Raw genomic sequence first — 20,667 nt, 5'->3', positions numbered from 1 at the left:
TACTAATGATCTATTGATATAAGATTTATTAAGAAATGGTTATAAAATTATTTTTAATGATGTACCACAAGGTTTATCCTTTTTGAATTAAATACATTTCACCTTTCATAAGGATGAATTAATTTCAGAAGTCCAAAAATTGATAGCTAAGAGAGCTATTTAAAAGGTTGATCGATCAATGGAAAATCAGTTTATTTCCTATATTTTCTTGGTTCCTAAGAAAGATTGGTCTTCAAGGCCTGTATCTATTTAAAAAATTAAAACAAACTTAGTTTGTGGCTTATCAGCATTTGGAGCAGGACCATTTATCTTTTGTTTAGATGTAATTCTTTAGGATAATTATCTATATATATCATATCAATGTCTTTTCCACATAAATCAGGAAATTGTGATATAAACATAAATGATACTTAAATATGCATCTGTGAGATCTATAGATAGCTAAGAGAGCTATTTAAAAGGTTGATCGATCAATGGAAAATCAGTTTATTTCCTATATTTTCTTGGTTCCTAAGAAAGATTGGTCTTCAAGGCCTGTATCTATTTAAAAAATTAAATATTTAAGTATCATTTATGTTTATATCACAATTTCCTGATTTATGTGGAAAAGACATTGATATGATATTTATGTTTTTTGTTTTGGATTGTTACAGTGTTTATTATCATCAATAGGTGAAATTTTTTAACAATTTAAAATCAGAAATTAAAAATTTGATTTATAGACCCATCCAATATATATATATATATATAGATAGAGCTAACATCTATAGATCTCACAGATGCATATTTAAGTATCATTTATGTTTATATCACAATTTCCTGATTTATGTGGAAAAGACATTGATATGATATTTATGTTTTTTGTTTTGGATTGGCTTCTGCATCAAGAGTTTTTACTAAGGTTTTAAAACCTGTCTATGTATTTATGAAATAATGTCACTTGAAGTATATACATGCTATAGTTTATACATTGATGATTCTTTTATTATGGATCGGAGTTTAGATGATTGTATTGTGAATACAGAAGAAGTGGTGCAAATGCTTGATAAGCTGTGCTTCAGAAAAATTTTGAGAAGTTGGTACTCATTCCTTGGAAGCACATTGTTTTCCTTTGTCTCATTATTGATACTGAGCTATTTAAGTTTTTTCTGACAGATGAGAAATGGTAAAATTATCTCCCTTGGGAAATTCTTCTTAAATAGAATTGTGTAACGGTATTATAGATGATTTTCATCATATATTGGTCTTGTGATGAATGCTTTTAATGCAGTATCTGTGGGAATGTTACATTGCAGAAACATGGCGAGAAATAATGTTGAAACACTGTATAGTTGTTACAGTGTTTATTATCATCAATAGGTGAAATTTTTTAACAATTTAAAATCAGAAATTAAAAATTTGATTTATAGACCCATCCAAATAAGTTTTTGGGTTGTACCAGATTCCTCTGACATAAGGATTTGGGATCCAAATTTGAAGAAAATGTTTCTGTTGGTAGACGGAGCTTCTTTAAGAGTATGCACTCATTTCATATAGATTTCATAGTATTGTTGGCTATAATATTCTTCTGGAGAAAAAGGTTTTAGTCACAGAGAGTTATACAATCAGAAGATACAATTTCAGTAACTTTTATTATGCAATAGGAGGTGTAACCTCTTTGTCACTTAACATGCTTACTACAAATATTTCATTATTTGGGCTTGGTGTTCAAGAAAGAACATTTTTATCACAGCTCTTTATATTCCTGGTAAGAAAATTTTTGATGCTTATCATATGTCTAAAAATTTTACAGATTCAAAAGGATGTCAATTGAAAGAAGATATATTTGTTTTGTTGTTATTACGTTTTCATTTTCAATCTGTAGATAATTACTTCGTTGTCTTTTGACCAACAAGCTCCTTTCAGAGATGTTTTTATTTTCATGATCAGAATTAAGACCTTATATTTTCCCATCTTTTTCATTGTTGGGGATATTTATAAAGAAAATTATTAGTGATAAAGTTCAGAAGGCTCTTTTGATTATCCTTTTTGGCTTGCTCAGAGTTGGTTTTCTTTGCTAAGACCAATTTTAATTTATATGCCAGTTAAACTGTTAAGCATAAAAATTAGTAACAATGTTACATACTGAAGATAATGTCTTTCCGTCAGGAAGAGACTTAATTTAACTGTATATTGTAAAAAATTAAAGTGAACCAACACCTGAAGGGTTGATTGTGCAGTAGGGTAAAAACGTGTGTATTATACTCAGAAATCACTTTAATATAAACAGGAGATTTCAGAATCATTTGTAAATTATATTTACACTTCATCTTGGAGACCATGCATCTATAATCAAGCATTATCAATATTTTTTTGAGAAATTTCATTCATTATTTGGTGTGTTCAATTAGAGAACCAATTCCTTATCACCATCTAAAAAGGATGTTATTGATTATTGAATTTTTTGTAAAACACAAGTTTTTCATATTCAGCATGTTTAATGTGAATTTTTCTTGGTCTATGTTGAAACAGACTTTATCCTTTAAGAAATAGATTTTACTGAATTTGTTTGTTTACTACATGTTTTTGTGGAAGGTTGCTTAAACCTGAATCTGCAATTGAAGAGTTAGATACTCTTTCACTTGGGAGATGAATTTAGCGCTATCTTTTTTAAGTTCTTAATATTCATTGGAGTATTTAACATTGAAGACTGTCTTTTATACTTGTGTCTTTATTTGCCTTGACTACATCTGCCTTGAAGTACTATCTTTATCAGCTGTAGATTTACATTCTATGTCTTTCATTCAGAGACATGGCACTTTATTTTTTCATATACATGAGTTTTTGAAAAATACTAGATCTGTTAGTTAGTTTACCTAATGAGGTGATCAAAGGTTTTGATAAACCAAAACTTTGTGTTGATTAAGACAATGATTTATCATGTTTTGTGTACAAAATAGGTGAGAGAATTCATCTAAGTCTTTTCGTAAAGTTTAGATAGTTAGAGAGAGTTCTAATTTTATCCGAGGTTTTAAGGTTAACTCATTTAGAGGAACCTCTTCATAAGTGCATTTAGCTTCAGGATGTTCTATTAAGGACATTATGGCAACAGTTTTGTCTGGACATATGGTAAAACTTTTTACAAGTTCTATAACAGGAAAGTAAATAATATCAGTACTAAAACACTTTTCTTCAGTTGTAGTTACTGGATGATCTTGTGATTTTTATCCTTTATTAAATATTGGCATTTATATAAAAATTGTTTTTAGTTTGTGTCTACACTTAAAACAAGCTAATTCATTACTTGAGACCGAAGGCGAAATATGAATAAGAATGTTCCTTCATCCAAGCATATCTTGGATGTGCAGGATGAAGGTCATTCTTAGAATATGAGCCTGAGGCTCGAAAGTAATTAATTCCCACCCTAGGGATTATCAGTCAGACCCACCCTTTTCCATTGGGTTTTATATTTGGTCGACACAAACTTGCTTTAAATTATGACAAGTTATTATGGAACAGGTGCTTATATACTAGGGTCAAGGTCACTGGCCAGCTATAGGTGATTATAGTTTGTTTCTTTAAACAGAGATATTATATGTAAGCTTCACCCCTCATAGAGAAGTAAAGCTAATTCATTACTTTCGAGCCTCAGGCTCATATTCTAAGAATGACCTTCATCCTGCACATCCAAGATATGCTTGGATGAAGGAACATTTTTCCTGAAAGGACCAACGTTAGCTGTGGCTTCACCCTAAGGTAATACATAATGTAGAACATCAAATGAGATCAACAAGGCGCATGTCCCTTGTTTTATTGCTACAATAACATCCAATTAACACCTTCAACTTTATACACAGGTCAGACATTCACATTTTAATTATGTTTTCCTCTTGTTTGATTTCAGTTCTTTATATTTCACAATTTGTGTATGTCAATTTTTCTGGACAATGATGCACACATAATGCATTTTGAAAGTTTTTTATATATTGTACAAGATAGTTTTAAAAACAAATTATAAGACTAATATATTATTGTTCTAAAACACAGGTAAAAGGAATATCATAATACAACAGGGTAAACGTAATACTTGGTGTTATACATAATAAAATATCATGTAAATAAATGTAGCAACTGAATTAGATCTATGTTTCATTTTTTTTCTATCAATATAAACTTTCTTGTCGTTAAAATTGTTTTCTTTTATATATTCTTTTAATATTTTTTTGGAATAAATAATAATAAATGTTTTCTTGTTGCTAAATAGTTTCTTGTCGCTTCTTGACGCTTCTTGTCGCTAATTAGTGTGACTGTCTTGGAAGGGACACAACTCGAAACGATAATATGGGAGACTCCATTTTGCCTGAAGGGGTGTTCTAGTTACAACTTTACGATGTAGACTACATTTATCTTAATTTAAATGATGCATATGATTTAAAATTATGCAACAACAATAACCCTCAATATCAGACATACATAGAAAAGATCACATGAGTTTTAAATTAATCAATTGAGTGGGGAATCCAGAGCAACCATTCAATCTAATATCCCTTCAAGTCAAGAAAACTATATGCATGCGCATAATTACATAAACAAACCCTGGAGCGAGTACATATATTAAATGTTAATTAAACGACCTAGATGGTTCTCTATTTCTTTATGGAAGTACAATATCAAATATCAGTTTCATAACGGTGACATATAAGAACAAGAGGCTGTCACAACGACAGCAAACCGGATTTATTAACATTTATTTGTATCCTGTCAATATCACAAGAACCATAACTGATGAACCGTGAAAGTGAAAATCATCAATATCAAATTTGACCTCCATTTTGTCATCAGTATCAACATATTAAAATTTGAAAAGCTTAGGTTGAATGGTTCATGAGTAAATGCACGGACACAACTGGAAAAGCCATGTTTCAATCTTTCAAGAACCATAACTCCTGAACGGTAATAGTCAAAATCGTCATTATTAAACTTGACCTCCATTTTGTCATCAGTAACAACATATTAAAAGTTGGGAAGCTTTGGTTGAACAGTTCATGCGTAAATGCACAGACACGACTGGAAATGCCATTATTCAATCTTTCAAGAACTATAACTCCTGAACGGTAAAAGTCAAAATCTTCATTATTGAACTTGACCTCCAATTTGTCATCAGTATCAACATATTAAAATTTGAAAAGCTTTGGTTGAACAGTTCATGAGTGAATGCACGGACACGACTGGAAAAGCCATTTTTCAATCTTTCAAGAACCATAACTCCTGAACGGTAAAAGTCAAAATCCTCATTGTTAAACTTGATCTCCATTTTGTCATCAGTAACAACATATCAAAATTTGGGAAGTTTTGGTTGAACAGTTCATGCTTAAATGCACGGACCATCTGGAAATGCCATTTTTCAATCTTTCAAGAACCATAACTCCTGAACGGTAAAAGTCAAAATCGTCATTATTGAACTTGACCTTCATTTTGTTGTTTGTAACAACATATTAAAATTTGAAAAGCTTTGGTGGAACAGTTCATGAGTAAATGCACGGACAACATTTGGTTGCCGCCCGCCGTACATCCCCAAATCAATAACCGACATTTTTGTCACAAAAATCCGGTTAAAAACTCCACTTCAGTTCATATATGGCAGAAATAGATTTATCGGAATTCAGAGAACTCTCACATTTTCACAAAACTTGAGAATTCCTTCTTACTTGTTTCTAAATTTATAACAAGAGGCTGTCACAACGACAGCAAACCGGATTTATTAACATTTATTTGTGTCCTGGCAATATCACAAGAACCATTACTGATGAATGGTGAAAGTGAAAATCGTCAATATCAAATTTGACCTCCATTTTGTCATCAGTATCAACATATTAAAATTTGAAAAGCTTAGATTGAATGGTTCATGAGTAAATGCAACAACCTGAATGGAAACGCCATTTTACGATCTTTCAAGAACCATAACTCCTGAACGGTAAAAGTCAAAATCGTCATTATTGAACTTGACCTCTATTTTGTCATCAGTAACAACATATTAAAATTTCAAAAGCTTTGGTTGAATGGTTCATGAGAAAATGCAAGGACACGACGGGAAAAACCATTTTTCAATCTTTCAAGAACCATAACTCCTGAACGGTAAAAGTCAAAATCGTCATTATTGAACTTGACCTCCATTTTGTCATCAGTAACAGCATATTAAAATTTCGGAAGCTTTGGTAGAACAGTTCATGCATAAATGCACGGACACGACTGGAAACTCCATTTTTCAATCTTTCAAGAACCATAACTCCTGAACGGTAAAAGTCAAATTCGTCATTATTGAACTTGACCTCCATTCTTTCATTAGTAACAACATATTAAAATTTGGGAAGCTTTGGTAGAACAGTTCATGCGTAAATGCATGGACAACTCCATTTTTCAATCTTTCAAGAACCATAACTCCTGAACGGTAAAAGTCAAAATCGCCATTATTGAACTTGACCTTCGTATAGTTGTCAGGAATAACATATTAAAATTTTAAAAGCTTTGGTTGAACGGTTCATGAGTTAATGCACGGACAACATTTGATTGCCGCCCAACCGCCCGCACACCCGACCGCCGTACATCCCCAAATCAATAACCGACATTTTTGTCACAAAAATCCGGTTAAAAAACACTAAATATAAATACTGCTTAATTCTGATTTTCTGTGTTGTTCTCTAGAATAATCTAGATTGATTTTAAAGAACATTTACTTGGAAAGAGAACTTGGTATCTCCTTGCTGCTTAAGGGTCTTTTCTAATTCTTCTTTCATTGTCTTCTCCTGCTTTTGTTGTACTTTAGCAAGCTTCTCTCTCATGTTTTTCTGTTTCTCTGTTTCTGGACGTTTGAGAAAAGTCTTTACATGTTCCAACACTCTGTCGTAACAACCAGGAGTTTCTCTCTGCATCTTAATAACAGTGGCTCCCTCTCCAAGCTTCTGTATCATTAAAGCAATCTAAAAACACAAAATCCATGTCAAAATAGTTGTTAATGAAGAACATGGTATTACTATTGAATTGAATTGAATTGAATTAAAATTAGTGAAAACTAACTTTTATGTGTATTTTTGGTGGGGCCTTGGTGGCAAAGTGGTCTAAGAAGAAACAACTGATTTTTAAGCTTTTCAAATCCTAGATTTAGACTTATTCATATTTCACTCTGAGTATTACTAAAAATTCTACAAAAATAGGTAGCATGTAAAAACAACTATCATAATCATTCACAAACCTCTGATGTTTTCCAATCTTTTCCTGTGCCTACCACACAAACAACCAAAGGTAAGTGTAGATTATAACCTCCAAACCTGGCTTCCATCATACAGGCTTCTGATTGCAGATACTAAAAGTATATAAACAATATTATATTACACTAAACATACACTGATACATCTATGATCTCATTCTGAACACATCTATGGTATTCATATAGGTAAATGCTCTTATTACATTGGTTGCAATAAATTACATTGATTTCCCAGTTAAATAAAAACCAATAATTTCACATGTGAAATAAACGTGGTTATTTCACTCTCTGACGTCATACAACAGTAGGCGTTGTCAAGACGTCGATAACGTCGGATCAAAACAAATTTTAAATGCGTAGGAAAAACATATAGTCCCAGACATTTGCTACATTAATTTCATAAAAAAAAAAGCCATTTGACAATGTAATAAAAAGTATAACTAATCGCCGTATTTGAATATCAAAAATAAGACAACTTGTGACCGAACGCCGCTATGGATTAAACTCGTGCTGCGCACTCGTTTAATCCATGCGTCGTTCGGTCACGCGTTGTCTTATTTTTTTATATTCAAATACGGCGATTAGTTATACTATAATTATTATGAACATATCTAATCATACAGGACCTTGATCAAGTTTCCAAAATCAACAAAGATCAACTTGATTACTGATCCATGAAACGAGATTGAGGTTAAGTGAACTCTGTCTGATGGACTAGTTGATTTTAAAAGGATGCTATATACCAACTATTGTTATCTTTTACTTATAATTAATAAATGAGTATTTCAGATGATTTTTTTTTTTCAGGTATCTTATTTTAAGTAGATGGTGAACCATGGAAAATGAGGTCAAGGAAAATGTACAAATGACAGTCAAATACAAGGTATAAAGTGTCTAGGTATTTCATCAACCTGACTGTAATGCTTTAAACAACTGGTTTATGCTGTGCTGTCGCCAGTTAGTAAATCTTGTGTCTCCCATTCAGACAATGACAATAAAACCACTAATTAAAATCATTTCATATCCTTTTGTTGTAATCTAATGTTTACCCCTTGAGCATTAAATATTAACATGTAGAAATGATGACAGCCATCTAATGAATTGTTACAGTGTTTGTATTCTTACCTCGTCAGAAACACAGACAACTAGAACTTTAGAATTCTGTAATCCAATCGTGATATCTTGGTAAATACCAAACTAAAATACAAAATTATACAATAAACTGATAAAATACCAAACTAAAATACAAAATTATACAAAAAAACTTGTAAAATAGCACAATTAACAAGAATGTGTCCATAGTACACAGATGCCCCACTCCTACTATCATTTTCTATGTTCAGTGGACCGTGAAATTGGGGTCAAAACTTTAATTTGGAATTAAAATTAGAAAGATCATATCATAGGGAACATGTGTACTAAGTTTCAAGTTAATGTAACTTTAACTTCACCAAAAACTACCTTGACCAAAAACTTTAACCTGAACTTTGCACTATCATTTTCTATGTTCAGTGGACCATGAAATTGGGGTCAAAACTATAATTTGGCATTAAAATTAGAAAGATCATATCATGGGGAACATGTGTATTAAGTTTCAAGTTGATTGGACTTCAGCTTCATCAAAAACTACCTCGACCAAAAACTTTAACCGGACGGACGGACGAATGGAGGCACAGACCAGAAAACATAATGCCCCTCTACTATCGTAGGTGGGGCATAAAAATCTTTTATAGGGACAGAATAAATCAATTGTACAAAATCTTAATTTTTTGTATCACTTTTGTTTTTCATAGGTATAAGAAGATGTGGTCTGAGTGCAAATGAGACAACTCTCCATCCAAGTCACAATTTGTAAAAGTTAACCATTTTCATATTGATTATTCCAAGCTAGCCTCTAACAATCATATATATTAAGGATTTTACACAATATGATTATGCAGAAATTCTAAGTGTACAAAATGAGTTTGTTTTCAAACTACTCAATCTGAACTTTGAACTCTGGCAACTGGATAACCAATTCTGTTCATGCTGATTTAACTAACTACATGTATTTCGTAAATATTATTTACACTGTATTAACTCATAAATGGTGTTTTTGAAGCCCATTATTAAAACTACCATACTCAAACTGAATTTTAAACTATGGCAACTCGATTACCCATTCTGTGGATGACAATTTAACTATAATATTAGTACATACATGTATTTTGAAAATACCTTTTACACTTATCTAATTAATGGATGTTTTGATGCCCATTTTACTGACTTACAGTTTGACAAGCGAGTACTATACAAGACTTCAAATATTTACAGAAACCTAAGTCCAGTAAACATTAAAATCAAAATGATCAAAACCCTCATTTTACCTTGCCCATCTGTTCGATATCCAACCAGCAAGGTAGACCAGCTTTCTCTATGTGTTTCTTTATAGCTCTGGGATCACCATATCCTAGAGATCCTTCTTTAGCCTGTGTAGTAACACTGCAAGCCTCATGAGAATTGGCCCAGCAGTAACTTATAAATATAGCTGGTTTGCTCATGGTATTCTGTAAGTATACATAATGTTTGAATAAAACACATGTAATTATTTAGGCAATTCTACTTATGAAAATATGCTCAAGCAATTCTGGAGTTTTCATTAACAGTTATCCCCCTAGTCATATATGAACATTAGAATGAAACCCTTAAGTAACGGTATTACTTTCAATATGATTTTATACTATATTAATTATGGGCTACACTAAGGTAAATCCACTGCCTGCCTGACAGATAGATGTACACCTTATAATACCTGATTATCAATCTATCTTATCATAGTAGTGTGCTTTTCGTGAAAGACATAACAGTTTACACCAGCAAACTGGAAGAAGATGAATTCTCAATAAATTTGTGTTAAACTTAATCTTCTAAATGTTGGATCAAACCCTAATTTTGTGATTAGTCACAGATGAAAGTCATTATTGCCATGTTAAGCATAATTTACATCTCAAAGCCTTGACATGCTTATGAAAAGCTGAGCAGAGTGATACAAGAAGACCATTACAGTTGTTCTATTGTCCTCTGTATCTATATAAACAAACTATCTTAAATCTGACTGTTAAAGTCTCATACCAATAAAAAAATATCCAAATATTTTCATAATGGAAATGGAGCTTTCTTCCCCCTTTCCAGAGTACATACTGTTTCATTATGTTTAAACAGAGCAGCAGTCTTTAGTTTTATTAAGACATGTAAATGACAAATATAAAACAGTTCAAATAAAAAAACTAAAGGCTATGTACAAAATAATGAATTAAATGTATTATATATTATGTATATATTAGAAGAAAAACTAAAGATACTGATATACACCAATAATTTAATTTTGGATGTAACACGTCTTCTGATTGGCTGACATTATTTTGTTATGAGCCCATAGACATAATTTAGTCATGTGACCGTGACGTCATCAACGTTTTTTCATGGTTTTCTACGGTTTAAAATGGAATTTAGAATTAAATTATAAGAAATGACTGTAATATTTTTTTTGTCTATTCGAAATAACATAAAAAATGTGGTGCACACTGTTAAATAACCCGCTTTGTGCGTTATTCAGTGTGCACCAAATTTTTTATGTTATTTCTTCATAGACAGAAAAAATATTACAGTCATTCCTTAATAAAAATCAGAGATACAAAGAATAAGTCTCAGTCCAGTTTAGAGAACTTTTTGTTCTATACAGTTGACTCTCGTTATCTCGAAGTTAGCCGGACCAGAGAAAAATTTCAAGATACACATAGTTCGACTCAAACGAAAACCGGAAGTTTGACAGAACAAGGGACACAACTCTTGCTTAGCTTGGTAAAGCCAAAATAAATCCGGGTGAATATTGGAAGGAGATCGATATTCTGGTATCAAATCGATGTACTTGTATGTCAAGGTCTTTCATTATTATAATAACATTATTTTTACTTTTTCAATTGTTTCCGTTACAACCTTTTTCTATGGCTCTTATCCGAGAGAGTAATTTCCAATCAATAGTTCCGTTATTCAGGTCGTTTATAGTTGACAAAATTGTTTATTCTTGGATACAAGAGACTTTAGAAAATTTATATTCCTCTTAATTTTGTTTTATCTCACTCTTTCTTTTCAAAAGAAAATACAACAAGATTAAAGACGCCGATCATCAACGGAAGTTATAATCCTTACTTTATACACACCCAAGCTCATTAGTGTAAATCATAATTTAATTTTCCCAGCATTAGGTTGGCCTTTTGTGTACCCAAGGCAGGTGAAGGAAGTCAAATTAGGAGCGCTGTGATTGGATGTAAGGGTACAATATATTTTTTATTTATCTATGAATAACTGCAGTGTGTATATTTACAACATAAATTTTGAAACCTATTGAAATATTTTCTAGAGAATTATTTGAAAAGACTTGCAAAATTTCATAAATTTGGTGCAAAATGACGGTGGGCATGGATAACATAAACAAGCTCCGTTGGAAGTTGGTCATGCTACTATTTGGCTTTAATTTTTAAAACACAATAATAAAGTACTAACACAACATATAACTGTTTTATCCAAGTTTTTATCTTAAAAAGTTGTAAATTTAGAAAATGTTAATATTGTCGCCTATGGCAGAATAAATAGTACCGTTTTCCCTTTACGGTTCAGTGAAGATTCAATAAATAAATCATATACAGTTTAGGTTAAGAAACGTACCGTATTCCGGTATGAAACTATACTATGTAGAACTGCTATTATGTATGTAATAAATACAACTAACTTTATAGATATACTTATTGAATATTTTTCCCTAAATATTCAATGACTAATTTAAGGGATACTTAATTGAAGCTGTAGATTGAGTAAATTGTTAACAGCAAAAGTGCAATAAAACTTTGATTAATTAAAAAAAAAAAAAAGTGTAAATCATAATTAATTGTTTTGTAAACATTTTAAATACTTTTTCATGAACATTAACAATGCATCACTAATTATTTATAAAAAAATTATAAAAGATAATCTTAGGTAAACATTCGTGGAAATAGCATGTCATAAATCAATACAGTGGTCGGTGACTGGAAATTTAATTACACGTGTATTGTCAGATTAACTCTTCCTGGGGCGTAGCTCCATATACGCTGTCACGCCATGGCGTGCACATCGCAGGGTCTAAAAAAAATAATTTACGCCGAAAAATAAAATAAAAATACAAACGACTAAAAAAATATTAAAATTAACTTAACCAATCAAAGTAGAAAACGATACAGTATAACTATTTTAAATAATAACGTCACAATACTATTTCCGTCTGTAAAATCAACCCTGACCGAAATCGTTTTAATTCATTTGCTATAATTTTCTTCTGGTACTCGACTTAAAAAACAGCGTATAAAACATGAACAGTTCAAAGCGTGACAAACCTAAAAGGGCAAACGTTTTACATTTTTTTCGAAATATTAAGGTGTCAATGCATTAAATATAAAACAAAATAGCCGTTCAAGACTTCATCAAGTTCCGCAGTACTAGTCCGTAACTGAAATGTTGCGTTCCGAGCAAAATGATGATAATGTTTGGAACGAGCAATACCAAACCACTCTAGATATAGCAGAGCTTTTTACTATAGATGAAAATGATCCTAGGTGGTGTGGAAGACAAACCTCGAGTGCTAACCATCCAGCCGAAACCCCTAAGGATTACTGGCGAATTTCTCTCTACTATCCGTTTCTGGGTCATATGATCACGGAACTTGATTATCGACTTCTGAATTCAGAAAACCGTTTTCATGTACAATATCTTCTTCCGTGGTCGAACAAATAACTTATGACCAATTGACCAATACTGTGTGTTCTCCTAACAATGCCCTTTGTTAGTGCTACAGCTGAAAGGTCGTTTAACGTACTGAAATGTTTGAAAATCGTACATCCGTTTCACAATGAGAAATGACAGATTATCGGCTCTGGGACTGTGATTTTGAGGTCAATTTAGACAAGGCCATGGATGTTTTTGTTGCAGCTAAAAATACGAAGGGCAGATTTTTAAAAAAAAATTCAGGATGTTTCTTAATAAAAAATGATCAAATACAGTCTTAACAATTTGCTAATCAAACCAATTTTAGGCCCTCAGAACGCACCATTTTGCGTCTAGCCCAAAAAACAAATCTTGGGGGGCAATCCCCCCAAAACCCCCCTGGTTGGCGTGCACTTCAAAGGGACCCAGCTATGCCCCAGTCTTCAATCCATTTAAATGCCGGAGGTCATGTTTTGACATACGTATACTAGTTCGAGATAAATAATGAATTTTTAATGCTTTTGTTAGCCGTGGGATCGTAAATTTAGTTCGATTCAAACAAAATTTCAACTCATCCAATTTCGACTCATCAGGAGTCGAATTACATACATTGATATGGAACAAATTTTGGGACCACGTGAAAACTTCGACTCATCCAAAATTTCGAGTCAACCGAGTTCGAGACAACGAGTGTTAACTGTATATTCTTTTACTGGTAAGGATCATTGTATAAATTTCAAGAGGACTAAAACACTAAAACAAAACTTGATATTTGGATATCAATGTCTACAAACAGAAACCAATAGATTCTGTGACCGCTATCATTTTATAAACTTGCTTTTCTTCTTTGAAAATTTATGATGATATCTATGACATGATAACCTTTTCAATATCCAGTATATGATTCTTGATGATATCTATCACATATTTACCTTTTCAATATCCAGTATATGATTCTTGATGATATCTATCACATATCTACCTTTTCAATATCCAGTATATGATTCTTGATGATATCTATCACATATTTACCTTTTCAATATCCAGTATATGATTCTTGATGATATCTATCACATATTTACCTTTTCAATATCCAGTATATGATTCTTGATGATATCTATCACATATTTACCTTTTCAATATCCAGTATATGATTCTTGATGATATCTATCACATATTTACCTTTTCAATATCCAGTATATGATTCTTGATGATATCTATCACATATCTACCTTTTCAATATCCAGTATATGATTCTTGATGATATCTATCACATATTTACCTTTTCAATATCCAGTATATGATTCTTGATGATATCTATCACATATTTACCTTTTCAATATCCAGTATATGATTCTTGATGATATCTATCACATATTTACCTTTTCAATATCCAGTATATGATTCTTGATGATATCTATCACATATCTACCTTTTCAATATCCAGTATATGATTCTTGATGATATCTATCACATATTTACCTTTTCAATATCCAGTATATGATTCTTGATGATATCTATCACATATTTACCTTTTCAATATCCAGTATATGATTCTTGATGATATCTATCACATATTTACCTTTTCAATATCCAGTATATGATTCTTGATGATATCTATCACATATTTACCTTTTCAATATCCAGTATATGATTCTTGATGATATCTATCACATATCTACCTTTTCAATATCCAGTATATGATTCTTGATGATATCTATGACAGGTTTACCTTTTCAATATCCAGTATATGATTCTTGATGATATCTATCACATATTTACCTTTTCAATATCCAGTAAATGATTCTTGATGATATCTATCAGATCTTCCATTTTTTTCTCATATCTTTTAACACTCTTGATCATTGCCATTCTCTACAAAACAATTAAATAAATTAAAAAAAACGTTTGTAGTCTGCTTTAACTCTTTTCAATGTATTACTTACTCAAAGAACTACTACTTACTGCATATAGATATAAGAAGATGTGGTATGAGTGCCAAGCGGACAACTCTCCATCCAAGTCAAAATGTTCAGACTGTTCATTATCATTAATTTTTACAAAACAAAAAAAGATATTGATTTGTTTTAAAAGGTACTGAACAGTGCTGGATTGGTAGGCTGTTTGTGCTGAGTCACTGTAATTCAAACATCAATCAATCTGACTTTCTATATACTGGATTATAGCCCTCTTATTGTTGATGTGTTTCCCTCAGTTTTAGCTTGTCACTCAGATTTGTTTTCTCTCAATTGATTTATGACTTTTGAACACCGGTATACTAATATTGCCGTAATTTAATACAAAGCATATCTCTATATTTTATTTGTACTCACTGGGTTTCCAATCTTGAATCCGACATCTGTTTGCTGCCACTCTTGTGATTCATCCATTACAGCTACAGCAAATGGTTTGTTTAACTGTTCTAAAGCATACAAGAACATCTGACGACATTTTTGATAACTTGTAAATCTTTCTGACATACAAACTACTACCACCTACAAAAGATAAAGCATAGTTATTTCTGTTATTAAAAGGCTTTTCTTTTTCATAAACTATTTTTTAAAAGTAATTCAATTTTATTTAAACACATGGAAAATTATTTTCATGCAGACTTGATAAATAGACAAAATACAAATACAATATTTAGTGTTATTTTGTTTGTTTTGTACATAAATGCTCTACATTATATATTCAAAATTGCTATTTACACTTGTTAGCAGATGACACAAATATGCATAGGTTAGTAAGAGTATTGTTGATATGCAATTAAAGTCCAAGATATTCTATCATTGAATTCATTTGCAGTTTTCATGACTTATTATTAAATAAAGGATCTGCAAGAAAAAAGAGGTACAAATGTAATGACTAAGGAACAAACAGAATAGTTATAAACCTTATACTTTGTTCGTTTTCATTGTTTGTGCTTTAAAAATGTGTAAGCAACAAATCTGATATCAGATATATGAAGACACTTTATCTATATTTTTTTAGGCAAGTACCATGATAATTTATTGTAGATTCTTATGAATGTGAGAGAATAAAGGATGTACCTTAGCATTCATGATAGCTACTGCAATCTCAAGTTCTGATGCGTTTTCCATATCTTCAGAGAACCAACTAAAATGAACAATAGCTGTATTAAATGGATTGCTGAAGATTTCATACTATACAATACAACCAACCAGTTACCATTTCTAAACAAAGAATGCTTCAAAGGTTTAAGGCATACAATAGAGATTTGATCCGATGGGTGATATTTTTATGAAAGTTTGCATACAAGCTATTTTTCACACAGTCAACTTAAACATGTCATAAAACAAACCCCCATGTGCTACTTTAAGAGACTAACAGGGTTGAAATTGTAGACATTTACTAGAAAGGAGTAGGTTCAGTAAGACCCCTTTTTGGCCCCAAAATATAGCAGTTTTACAAAAGTATGAAAATGTTTTGACAAAACAATGCACATATATCGGGTACTAGCATCATTAAGTCATGCTAAATAACTGAAATCTTCACAATTTGAGCATTTTAGTTAAATTTTAAACAGTTTCCGTAACAAGATGTCACAGGACCACACAAATGAACCTTCTTATTTTGTTTGTTTTTTTGTTCAATTTTATAAACTTTTTTCATTTATATAAAAAAAGAAGATGTGGTATGATTGGCAATGGGACAACTCTCCACAAGAGACCAAATGACACAGAAATTAACAACTGTATCACCTTCAACAATGAGCAAAGCCCATACGGCATAGTCAGCTATAAAAAGCCTCTAATTGTTTTACCAGTTAAATCCCACTTCTTTCAAGTCTTCATGTATTTTCCTGGGATCCACCATCTGTCCTTCTTTCTCTTTAGTAGGTATATCCTCAGGGTTGTATAGTATAACCACATCCTGGGCCATGTTTGTTCTGATCTCCTGTAGTGTACCAATACTCTCCTGTATCTGGACATCAAACTCTGTGTCTCTGTTGTCTGGCATGTTACCTAAAAAAAAAAATGTTTGGTTTACATATAATGCAGGAATGAAATACTTATTCAAAAGTTCCCCCCTTTTGATACTGTATGGAAATACTTGGTACACTGTAGGAATGGAATACTTACTCAAAAGTTCCCCTATGGACACTGTATGGAAATACTTGGTACACTGTAGGAATGGAATACTTACTCAAAAGTTCCCCTATGGACACTGTATGGAAATGTTTGGTCTACTGTAGGAATGGAATACTTACTCAAAAGTTCCCCTATGGACACTGTATGGAAATACTTGGTACACTGTAGGAATGAAATACTTACTCAAAAGTTCCCCTATGGATACTGTATGGAAATACTTGGTCTACTGTAGGAATGGAATACTTACTCAAAAGTTCCCCTATGGACACTGTATGGAAATACTTGGTACACTGTAGGAATGAAATACTTACTCAAAAGTTCCCCTATGGATACTGTATGGAAATACTTGGTCTACTGTAGGAATGGAATACTTACTCAAAAGTTCCCCTATGGATACTGTATGGAAATACTTGGTACACTGTAGGAATGGAATACTTACTCAAAAGTTCCCCTATGGACACTGTATGGAAATGTTTGGTCTACTGTAGGAATGGAATACTTACTCAAAAGTTCCCCTATGGACACTGTATGGAAATACTTGGTACACTGTAGGAATGAAATACTTACTCAAAAGTTCCCCTATGGATACTGTATGGAAATACTTGGTCTACTGTAGGAATGGAATACTTACTCAAAAGTTCCCCTATGGACACTGTATGGAAATACTTGGTACACTGTAGGAATGAAATACTTACTCAAAAGTTCCCCTATGGATACTGTATGGAAATACTTGGTCTACTGTAGGAATGGAATACTTACTCAAAAGTTCCCCTATGGATACTGTATGGAAATACTTGGTACACTGTAGGAATGAAATACTTACTCAAAAGTTCCCCTATGGATACTGTATGGAAATACTTGGTACACTGTAGGAATGGAATACTTACTCAAAAGTTCCCCTATGGATACTGTATGGAAATACTTGGTACACTGTAGGAATGAAATACTTACTCAAAAGTTCCCCTATGGATACTGTATGGAAATACTTGGTACACTGTAGGAATGAAATACTTACTCAAAAGTTCCCCCTATGGATACTGTATGGAAATACTTGGTACACTGTAGGAACGGAATACTTACTCAGAAGTTCTCCTATGGACACTGTATGGAAATACTTGGTACACTGTAGAAATGAAATACTTACTCAAAAGTTCCCCTATGGATACTGTATGGAAATACTTGGTCTACTGTAGGAATGGAATACTTACTCAAAAGTTCCCCTATGGACACTGTATGGAAATACTTGGTACACTGTAGGAATGAAATACTTACTCAAAAGTTCCCCTATGGATACTGTATGGAAATACTTGGTCTACTGTAGGAATGGAATACTTACTCAAAAGTTCCCCTATGGACACTGTATGGAAATACTTGGTACACTGTAGGAATGAAATACTTACTCAAAAGTTCCCCTATGGATACTGTATGGAAATACTTGGTCTACTGTAGGAATGGAATACTTACTCAAAAGTTCCCCTATGGATACTGTATGGAAATACTTGGTACACTGTAGGAATGAAATACTTACTCAAAAGTTCCCCTATGGATACTGTATGGAAATACTTGGTACACTGTAGGAATGGAATACTTACTCAAAAGTTCCCCTATGGATACTGTATGGAAATACTTGGTACACTGTAGGAATGAAATACTTACTCAAAAGTTCCCCTATGGATACTGTATGGAAATACTTGGTACACTGTAGGAATGAAATACTTACTCAAAAGTTCCCCTATGGATACTGTATGGAAATACTTGGTACACTGTAGGAATGGAATACTTACTCAAAAGTTCCCCTATGGATACTGTATGGAAATACTTGGTACACTGTAGGAATGAAATACTTACTCAAAAGTTCCCCTATGGATACTGTATGGAAATACTTGGTACACTGTAGGAATGAAATACTTACTCAAAAGTTCCCCTATGGATACTGTATGGAAATACTTGGTACACTGTAGAAAGAAATGAAATACTTACTCAAAAGTTCCCCTATGGATACTGTATGGAAATACTTGGTCTACTGTAGGAATGGAATACTTACTCAAAAGTTCCCCTATGGACACTGTATGGAAATACTTGGTACACTGTAGGAATGAAATACTTACTCAAAAGTTCCCCAATGGATTCTGTATGGAAATACTTGGTCTACTGTAGGAATGGAATACTTACTCAAAAGTTCCCCTATGGACACTGTATGGAAATACTTGGTACACTGTAGGAATGAAATACTTACTCAAAAGTTCCCCTATGGATACTGTATGGAAATACTTGGTCTACAGTAGGAATGGAATACTTACTCAAAAGTTCCCCTATGGATACTGTATGGAAATACTTGGTACACTGTAGGAATGAAATACTTACTCAAAAGTTCCCCTATGGATACTGTATGGAAATACTTGGTACACTGTAGGAATGAAATACTTACTCAAAAGTTCCCCTATGGATACTGTATGGAAATACTTGGTACACTGTAGGAATGAAATACTTACTCAAAAGTTCCCCTATGGATACTGTATGGAAATACTTGGTCTACTGTAGGAATGGAATACTTACTCAAAAGTTCCCCTATGGACACTGTATGGAAATACTTGGTACACTGTAGGAATGAAATACTTACTCAAAAGTTCCCCAATGGATTCTGTATGGAAATACTTGGTCTACTGTAGGAATGGAATACTTACTCAAAAGTTCCCCTATGGACACTGTATGGAAATACTTGGTACACTGTAGGAATGAAATACTTACTCAAAAGTTCCCCTATGGATACTGTATGGAAATACTTGGTCTACTGTAGGAATGGAATACTTACTCAAAAGTTCCCCTATGGATACTGTATGGAAATACTTGGTACACTGTAGGAATGAAATACTTACTCAAAAGTTCCCCTATGGATACTGTATGGAAATACTTGGTACACTGTAGGAATGAAATACTTACTCAAAAGTTCCCCTATGGATACTGTATGGAAATACTTGGTACACTGTAGGAATGAAATACTTACTCAAAAGTTCCCCTATGGATACTGTATGGAAATACTTGGTACACTGTAGGAATGAAATACTTACTCAAAAGTTCCCCTATGGATACTGTATGGAAATACTTGGTACACTGTAGGAATGAAATACTTACTCAAAAGTTCCCCTATGGATACTGTATGGAAATACTTGGTACACTGTAGGAATGAAATACTTACTCAAAAGTTCCCCTATGGATACTGTATGGAAATACTTGGTACACTGTAGGAACAACTTACTCAGAAGTTCTCCTATGGACACTGTATGGAAATACTTGGTACACTGTAGAAATGAAATACTTACTCAAAAGTTCCCCTATGGATACTGTATGGAAATACTTGGTCTACTGTAGGAATGGAATACTTACTCAAAAGTTCCCCTATGGACACTGTATGGAAATACTTGGTACACTGTAGGAATGAAATACTTACTCAAAAGTTCCCCTATGGATACTGTATGGAAATACTTGGTCTACTGTAGGAATGGAATACTTACTCAAAAGTTCCCCTATGGACACTGT

The 20,667-nt window shown here is 32.5% G+C and overlaps 1 protein-coding gene across 1 annotated transcript in view; it reads right to left on the bottom strand.

Annotated features, from left to right (window-relative positions):
• LOC139486720 (uncharacterized) overlaps nt 1-20,667 on the bottom strand; it is a 167,215-nt gene that overhangs the window by 12,169 nt on the left and 134,379 nt on the right. The window contains exons 63-70 of the mRNA XM_071271644.1: nt 16,803-17,004; nt 16,069-16,135; nt 15,352-15,513; nt 14,801-14,893; nt 9,610-9,789; nt 8,369-8,440; nt 7,229-7,339; nt 6,714-6,956 (exon numbers count right to left, since the gene is read on the bottom strand). Coding sequence (XP_071127745.1) covers nt 6,714-6,956; nt 7,229-7,339; nt 8,369-8,440; nt 9,610-9,789; nt 14,801-14,893; nt 15,352-15,513; nt 16,069-16,135; nt 16,803-17,004 — 1,130 coding nt within the window. The remainder of the gene's footprint in view (nt 1-6,713; nt 6,957-7,228; nt 7,340-8,368; nt 8,441-9,609; nt 9,790-14,800; nt 14,894-15,351; nt 15,514-16,068; nt 16,136-16,802; nt 17,005-20,667) is intronic.

This window comes from Mytilus edulis, chromosome 8, assembly GCF_963676685.1.
Source record: "Mytilus edulis chromosome 8, xbMytEdul2.2, whole genome shotgun sequence".
Taxonomy (NCBI): Eukaryota; Metazoa; Mollusca; class Bivalvia; order Mytilida; family Mytilidae; genus Mytilus; species Mytilus edulis.
Note: the sequence above shows the minus strand (reverse complement) of the source record. Positions and strands in the feature narration are given on the sequence as shown.